Source organism: Photinus pyralis, unplaced genomic scaffold, assembly GCF_008802855.1.
Source record: "Photinus pyralis isolate 1611_PpyrPB1 unplaced genomic scaffold, Ppyr1.3 Ppyr1.4_LG3b, whole genome shotgun sequence".
In the NCBI taxonomy this organism is placed as follows: Eukaryota; Metazoa; Arthropoda; class Insecta; order Coleoptera; family Lampyridae; genus Photinus; species Photinus pyralis.
The window spans coordinates 24170739-24179537 of NW_022170510.1; the positions used below are offsets into that span (position 1 = coordinate 24170739).

At 36.9% G+C, this 8799-nt stretch overlaps 2 protein-coding genes across 3 annotated transcripts; both read right to left on the reverse strand.

The window, feature by feature from the left end:
* Nucleotides 1-373: 373 nt before the first annotated feature.
* Nucleotides 374-1697, reverse strand: LOC116166721 (2-acylglycerol O-acyltransferase 1-like). The gene is made up of 3 exons (XM_031481796.1): nucleotides 1559-1697; nucleotides 655-1500; nucleotides 374-604 (listed from the first exon to the last, which is right to left on the reverse strand). Exons 2-3 carry the CDS (start codon nucleotides 1496-1498, stop codon nucleotides 447-449), a joined length of 1002 nt encoding a protein of 333 aa, XP_031337656.1. The 5' UTR covers nucleotides 1499-1500; nucleotides 1559-1697; the 3' UTR covers nucleotides 374-446.
* A 2985-nt stretch (nucleotides 1698-4682) lies between these two features.
* On the reverse strand, nucleotides 4683-6059 carry LOC116166722 (2-acylglycerol O-acyltransferase 1-like). 2 transcript variants are annotated; one of them, XM_031481797.1, is made up of 3 exons: nucleotides 5937-6059; nucleotides 5037-5882; nucleotides 4683-4987 (listed from the first exon to the last, which is right to left on the reverse strand). In XM_031481797.1, the coding sequence occupies exons 2-3, from the start codon at nucleotides 5878-5880 to the stop codon at nucleotides 4830-4832; spliced, it is 1002 nt and encodes a 333-aa protein (XP_031337657.1). In that variant the 5' UTR covers nucleotides 5881-5882; nucleotides 5937-6059; the 3' UTR covers nucleotides 4683-4829. The 2 variants fall into 2 exon arrangements, with proteins under 2 accessions (XP_031337657.1, XP_031337658.1); XM_031481798.1 differs by having other exon boundaries at nucleotides 5037-6059.
* Between the last annotated feature and the right edge of the window lie 2740 nt (nucleotides 6060-8799).

Sequence of the window (8799 nt, forward strand, 5' to 3'; positions counted from 1 at the left end):
GAATATTATATAGAGAGTGTTAACACTATACAAGAAATTAAAATTTTAAATAGTTATTTCAACGCGATAGACTATTAATTATTCCTCTGTTTTTTTTGTATTTAAAATCTAGAAACGGTGCAGAGAGGGGTGACCTTATGGGCTCTTTGGATTTAACCCCCTTTCAATAGGCTTGAACATGTGATACTGTGCAGAGGTATAAAACGAATGAGTTCAAGCGTTTTCCTGTTACCGTGTTTATAGGCAGACAGACAGCCACAATCGACTCCCCTAAAAAGTTTGCATCGCTTTCCTCTGCAGCTGAATAATCACTTTATGACAGAAGGGGAACAATTCAGCCATCCGGTGGTTACATGTACTTGCATTTAGATCGTCCGCATCGCGGCAATTTATTGCTCATGCTACATTGTTCTGATCTGGTATTTAAAGCTTATATAACTAACAAATTACACGATGATCAACTTCACATTGTCAGCATCTCGTACGTATGAGTGTTTATGATCATTAAATAATTTTTCAAGTTGCTCCACAAAGCGTGAATGCAGGTCTTCAATTTGATTTTGCGATGGATTTTCAATTCTGGATACTTCTATGGGGTCACCAACTGAAAAGAAAACTTAATAATGTAAACCACAACAAGCGATAGATACCCACCAATGGTCGTTATGGGCCTAGATTTAGGTAGTATCCCAAACCAATCTTGCAAAAATCCACATCCTATTGGAAGTATAAGCGCTACCCCAGTAACGGACTTCACGTAATTTTGAAGGCGCTTTAAATATGGATTTGACATTTGATCGTATATGTCAATTACACCGAACGAAAATACCGGTACCAGTGGTGACCCGTTCCTTAGCGCCACTCTTATAAAACCTTTACGTTTCTTTAATACAACATAGTAATTTCCAGGTTTCGCATACAAAGCTTCTTCAGCACCACCCACCGTCAAGCCCACTATATTGCCTCCTCCAGGATAGCTCAGCATGTAATTTAACGAATTTTCCGAAGCGCTACATTGACCGGCACTTAAAAGATACTCTCTATAAAATGGGATTGAAAAAAAGTGCCTCAACGTCGCAAGTCTTCGTATGTGATTTGGAAAACATTCATCAAAACCTCCGTAATCGGTTAGAAATGCGCCTGCAACCCCTAATGGCATCACCCCATGAGGAAAGCAACAAAATAGATAATTTCTCTTCGCATTCAACGGGGCTTTTGCAACATTTATAAATTTCATAGGAAAGTAATTAAGACCTCGTGGGAAGCAGTAACATATTCTTAACCATGTGTTACTCCTTCCCCCCCGGTCACAAGTGTCTTTATCTATTGTATAGATCCAGACTATATACACTAAGAGTAACGGCCAAACGTAAGTAAAAAACGCTACGTAAACCAGTACTGCAGCAGATAACACAGACCCAAACCACATTGAAAACAGCGGCATCGCTACATATATTTTTTCAGGTACTTTGCGAAAATAGCTAGTAGCATTATCCATATCTAAAATTGGAAAATCCTAATTTTTAAGAAGCTTGCAACCACCCTGAGCTAGACTTACCTGCTTGTAATAGTAACTATGACACAGAGAAGTATTTGCAATACGTGTGCCTCTCAAGGTCGTAAAATGTTACTTCCATACTGAAAGTAAGATGAACATTGTAGAAAATTAGAATTACGAATGCGTCACTTAATTAAACGTCATGGGAACATAACGTATTGTCCATAAAAAACGTACATATATCCTGTACTTTTGAGTTTGAGTGTATAGAATATAATATAAATAAATACAGGATGTACGAAAACACCATGGATTGTAACTTTTCTCGTAAAAAATTAAAAAAACTTTAAAAAGCAGCTACTACACAGTCGGCTCTAGTGCCATCTTTTTAAAAACAAGGTTAATTTTCATTCTTATTCACACTTACTACACCTATACTTTGCTTGTTCTTAACCTCTCGTACCGTAAGAGATTTGACCGTATTACAATAGATTTAATATTAATTCTTTTTGAACGTAGAGGAAACGGTAAGAATGTAAATCAAGCTCCTAAGGTATCTAATTGCTGCAGTATTTCTGGATTTGGGTGTTTGCTATTTTTGGATTGAGGGGCGTATTAATTGGATCCGTCCGATTGTTTCTTATTACGGAATTTCCGGTTCTAAAAAGCATTCATTTTTAAGAAGATATCTACGTCAGTCCTAATTTTGTCAAGAACTTGGTACGCGGCTAAGCAAATGTAGCAACACCGAGACCATTACACGCCCGAATTCCTTTTGTATTAGCGTTATCGTCGAGGTGAGGTCAACGGCAAAATCACCGCGACATTTAAACGAAATGTAAAAAAAAATGTTAACGCAATCCGTGAAACAGCGTGAAAGAGTTTCTAGGGCAACAGTGAAGTGAATAACTATAGTCTAGACGTTTTGTTTTGTTTTGTTTTTTATTGTATTTTCCCATTATTTTCTTTTGGGTAAGTACATTGTTTACATTTCCATGAAATATACATTATTGATGTGGATGATGAATGATGACAAGATGGACGATTTGCTTTGCTTTAAAGAAAATTTGTTATCAAGTTGCTTGTTAGTCCTAATGTGACAGTTCGAGTTGATTTGTTAGGTTTTTCTTTTATTTGTGAGAGATAAAGATAATTGTTTCGGAGATAACATGGTTTTTTAATCATTGAAAAAATTAAATTTCATGCATATACACTTGGAATAAAAGCAAAGTTAACACCAGGTTCAAAATTTGATTTTGCACATGCTATAGCCATACCCAGGAGCTCGTTTGCTATATTTGTTTACACGTTTTATTTTATTTCTTTATCATTTTGAATAAAATTAATAACTTTATTAATAACTGTGTCTGGGATTTTATTAGGTTGGGTGGTATTTTGATTCAAGGGAGTCGCTGCCTTATTAATGCGTCATCCAGCTTGAAAACGCACAGATCCTGAATTTCCCGATCTAGAAAAGTGATTTATTTATTTCGAAATAAACAGCATTTCTCCTAATTACATATTTCCACTAATATATAGTGGTTACAGTTCTAGAATTATATGATATGATCTCGTATTGATTGAGGTTGTTAAACATTGCAACGGTCCTCAGTCACCCCTGATGCTTTTGTGGAGGTAGACAATATTCGAGGATAAGTCCTAACCAGTAAGTATCAGTACATGTCCGCACCCATCAATTTCAAAAACAACAAAGACTAAAAACTATGCAACAAAATGTACAAATAAATTATAAAGAAATGCAATGGTTACTAACTGCATTAAATAACAAGAAAAACAACAAACTTATACTACACGGTGCTCTCTCTCTATGACCGCTTAAATCAAGATCGTTGAAACGCAAGAAGCGTTAGTGCTCTCGAGACGGCGCAGCCAGCTTTACCCTTGCCAGTTGCCAGCTTTAAAAATGTTGTAGGTTATATATATTATATAGGGTGGAACCTCTCAATAGTCTCTGAAATATTACCAGAGGATCAACCTCAAACGTCTTCCTACCAGCTTTGATGACAGCTGCAGCCGATGTTCGTAGTATATCTTTTTGCTGACAGTTGTTACGAGGAATACAGCTTCTGACACTTCGATTTTGCTTACGTTAATTATATTTTTCCGAAGATTCATTCTTTACTTGTCAGAACTATCACGGTCAATGCAAGCGGTTCTCAAGCAGAAGTTCAACTCCCTCACAAATGCTTAACGTGAATACCATTCCAACTGTCTATCGGATAAGAACTATATGATATTCTCATGTGCCATCCTAGCTCTTTGTGAACCGCATTACCGAGCGGCGCACTGAAAACACCCCTCTTTCCGTGAACGTACGGAGCTCTAGAGATGAGAGCATAGGGGAAATGGCCGGCTGCATAAAACCACCTATGCAACCGCGCACAACGCCCGTATTGTGCGAGAATACCTTTGGGACAAATTTTCCGTTTTAAGAAATTTCCTAGATACCTAGGGCGTTGTGTGTAGTTGCACCATCGTGTTGTAACCAACTTTTGTTTTTTTTATGTGTGCCGTGCATTGTTGTAATTGTAACAAAAAGTGCTACACAATACAGTATGTACTTTTTTTACGAACCATACATAAAAATAAAACTGATGATGATTTCTCTTAAACGAAACGTATTGAAAATCTCTTAACGCTGTCGTGTATAGGTTGAAAAGTAGTTTTGAGAAAATATTTTTTATTTATTTGTAGCTGTTCAAATAAAATCAGCAAAAAATAAAAACTAAATCGGTAAATTTCCGTTTTTCTGGCATATCTTCGGAAATAATCGGAATTTTCTTGTTTTCTTTAAAGAATGATCTCTTTAATTGTTTTTTTTCTAATTTGACCATCCTCGTATCTTCTATGGTTTTCGATATTCCCACGATAGACATCCTTATCTTGGCAGATAGTGTATATGAAAATTATTTCTACGCCACTGACTTCTAGATAAAAATATACAAAGATTTACAATTACCGTTTTTAAGACCTTTTATACTAAGCTATCTTCTGCTTTTTTACCCATTCAGTTGAAATTAAACATACATTTGGATAACATGAAAATCTGCAGGGGCTGCATTAAAACGTTAACCTGCGCAATTTTTTTTGTAAATTCCACATTCAAAACTTTATTTTACTACGGAATTCCCACACAAGCGGCAGATTTTTTATAAATGTGTTTAGTAATAATTATTCAATGGCAGCGTGTGTGACAGTCTACTTATTAAGTTATACTTATAACTCCAATTTGTTGCTGTAGCTTGGAGCGCATTATTTTTCAACTCTTGTAATAACAACCACTAAATAAAGTGTCTGTTAAGGTTTTTCCTTACACAATAATTAACTGGACATTGTTAGCATTTGGTATATATGACCATTTATGGTCATTAAATAATTTTACAAGTTCCTTCACAAAACGGGAATGTAGGTGTTCAATCTGTTCTTGTGTTGGATTTTCAATTCTCGCGACTTCTATAGGATCCCCGACTAAAAAGTGGTAACAATTATTGCATTTGACGAGACGCATATAACTCACCAAGTGTGGTTATAGGTTTAGATTTTGGTAGTATCCCAAACCAATCTTGAAAAAAACCACAGCCTATGGGAAATACAAGCGCTACTCCAGTTATTGACTTCAGCCAATTCTGAAATCGTCTAAAATGTGAATTTGATATTTGGTCGTAAACGTCAATTAAACCGAACGAAATTACTGGAACCAAAGGTGATCCATTTTTTAGTGCCACCTTCACGAAACCTTTACGATTCCTTAGTACAACATAATAGTTGCCGGATTTAGCATAAAAGGCTTCTTCTGCGCCTCCCACCGCCAGTGCCACTATTTTGCCTCCCTCTGGGTGGCCCAGGATGTAGCTTAGAGAACTTTCTGAAGCGCTACATTGACCACTGCTCAAAAGGTACTCTCTATAAAATGGAATTAAGAACAAGTGTCTTAAGGTCGTAACGATTCGTATGTGATTCGGAAAACATTCATCAAAACCTCCGTAATTGGTTAGAAATGCACCTGCAACCCCTAACGGCATTATTCCATGAGGAAAGCAACAAAATAGATAGTTCATTGCCGGATGCAACGGAGTTTTTGCGACATTTATAAATTCCATAGGGAAATAATTAAGACCCCGTGGGAAGCAGTAAAACTTTCTCAACCATGTGTTACTTCTTCCTCCCTCGTCGCATGTGTTTTTATCGACGGTATAAATCCATATCAAATATATTGTGAGTAACGGCCAAATTTTGGTGAAAAACGCTATGTACACCAATAGTGCAGCAGATATGACAGGGCCAAACCATGTTGGAAGTAGTGTCATTGCTACACATATTTTCGCTGTTACTTTGCGAAGATAATTAGTAACCTTATGCATATCTGTAATCAAAGCATTCTATGATTAGTGATAACGATTTTGAGGCTGAGCTGGACCTTGAATTGAATTTACCGTGTGTGGAAGATTCTTACATATCCAATGCTATTATTTAAATGATGTGGCAACAAAATGAGTGTATCATCAATTTTACTATACTTAAAGTGCACAAACCAAAACTAGTGTAATGTAATTGCTGGAATGGAACTTCATTGATCAATAACGTTTCTATATAAGATACCAAATTACTTACATTGTCAATAAACACATATTGAGTTCGAGCTCGAGTTCCCGAAGTATTCCGTCAGTTTGTAAATATTATAGGAAGTACAAGTGGAATTTCAAGGAAATTGATTACAGTTCTAATCTACGTCTGCTTTTAATTTGATTCTGATATGGACTAATTTATAGTTGAAAAAAATTTCGAATAAAATCTCTCAAACCGCGATCTTATTTTCCATTACCACTATGCTACCTAGGAAAGACAGAACTTTGCGTATCCATAGTAAGTCTGTCAACAGGAGTGTTCTTTGTATAAGTTGCAAAATGAAATCGGTTTTCACACTAGATGCGGCAATTAAGTCTTCTTATTTATTGTTCTTGTTTTGCAAAATAAATTTGTTTACAAATGTCAAGGCTAATGTCTAAATGTATAAAACAGTACAAATAGAAAACAAACAAACAAGTTAAATAAACAAACAAACAGACGTGTATAATTTACTCCATAAAATCGGCCGAAGGCTAACGATAGCTTAAGAATACATTTTTTGAGTAAAAACTTTTTCAAATTGTGTTTATAAATCGTGTATGGCAGATTTGTTATGTCTGTAGGCAGTTTATTTAAAAAGCAGGGACTATAATAATTTGCTCCGTATCTACTACGTTGCAACCTGAGGTACTGACTCCTCACGAGATTACCACCCCTGGTGCTCTATCCATGTATTTGGTTTTGAAATGTGTAATAATCTCTTTGTTGTTTAGCGTGTAACAAACACACGTGTATATATATAAACAAGGCAACGTAAGTATTTCCATAGTGTTAAACTGTGTTCTTACATCATTTCTATATGGAGTTCCTGTCATTACGCGCAGAGCGTGTACATTAAAACATAAGATGAGTGAAATTTGGTTCAGATGAATAAAGTAATGATTGATAGACGCTTTGGGACATTATTTCAGAGTATTTCAACATTTAAAAATCAACCCCTACATTTAATTTTTAAAAAAATGTTACTTAAGATATTATCCTCATATTATGAGGAGCTAAAGTGATACTTTTTATGGCGAGTGTTTTTTTTCCTGGGGTTGGATCTTCTGGAAACGCAGGAACTGGGTCAGTTTCGAACCTCTCCTGGGCAAATGCTATCGAGCATGCTATTGTTCTAAAGCTAGGACTGGATCCGCAAAAGCAACAATATTATCCGCGTAATCTTGCAATGCACAAAATTATTAATGAGGAGGTGGACATGAAGTTGCAAGATGGAGTAGTTGAGCCGTCAAATAACCCTTGCAGCTCACAGATAGTTTTGGAACAAAAATCTTCTGACAATTATAGATTTTGTATAGGTTATAGGCAAGTGAACCAGCTCACAGTCATGGATGCATATCCGTTACCACATATCTAAGCGATTTTAAGCCGTTTACGAGAAGGCAGGTACATCAGCACGTTAGATTTGAAATCCGGGTTTAGGCCTTTACGGTCCCTGGGGGGAGATTATCCCAGGTCAAAGTTTTACCATTTGAACTATACTCTGCACCAACCGCATTCCGAAGACATTTAGACCAGACCAGAGGTGAATGACAAGACGTTTGCTTATCTTGACGACGTCATTGTTATTGTCATGGGCTTCAATTCAGGAAGATAAATGCATTTTTGCTACGACAGGGCTGACGTACTAAGGTCATTTAGTTGGAAGTGATGGTATAAAACCAGATCCAGAAAAAGTCGAGGCTACAGTAGAGATGGAACCACCACAAACAGTAAAAGCAGTTCGAAGATTCTTCACCAGGAGGTGAATGGCATCGCTCATCCCTCAAGTTTCACAACTGATCTACCCACTGACCAGTCTCCTAAAAAAATGGTGCAAATTCAATTGGGTCCAAAGGAAAATTTCCAGAAATTTAAAGGGAAACTTAGCACATCACGAATCCTGACTTGCCCCAGTTTCAACCAGAAATGTGGTCTGCAAACGGATGCTAGTTCTATCGGATTAGAAGCGGTATTAACTCAATAACAGGAATCAGAGCACTAAACCCTGCAGAAATAAACTTTTTCACCATCGAACAAGAATGCCTTGCATTCGTCTGGGTGGTGGAAAAACTGAAGGGGTACCTAGAAGGGTAACGTGTGTACCCATTAAAAACCGGATTAGGATCCTCAAGGAATGTAATGATGTTCCCGACGCTGGATATATAAACCAATAGCACGAATATTTCAAAGGTATTATTGGCCAGGATGTACTAAAGATGTGATAAGATATGTAAAAAGATGCGATAATTGCCTTACATTCAAAAGTTCCACCCAATCTCCGATGGGCGAGATGTATGTACATAGTTCTCCAAGGCAAATCAATCCTGGGAGGTAGTCAGTATGGACCTCATAGGGGCATTTCCGAGATCAAGTAATGGTTTCGCAATTGAGTTTCAAGACAGGTTTACAAAATGGATCGAAATGAAGGCCATACGGAAAGCTACTGCTCCAGTAATAATTAATCTATTTCGGGAACAAATAATTTATAGGTGTGAGAGTGTTGGACAATGGCACACAATTCGTCGGCAATTCCAGGAGATGCTACGATACCGGGGTATTAAGCGCAGGTTGATACCACCTTTCTCTCCACAAGCTGATCCGGTCAAACGAGCGAACAAAGTTATTGGCGTTAATAATTTAGGTGCTATACCATTTGCCATTTATTCCATGCA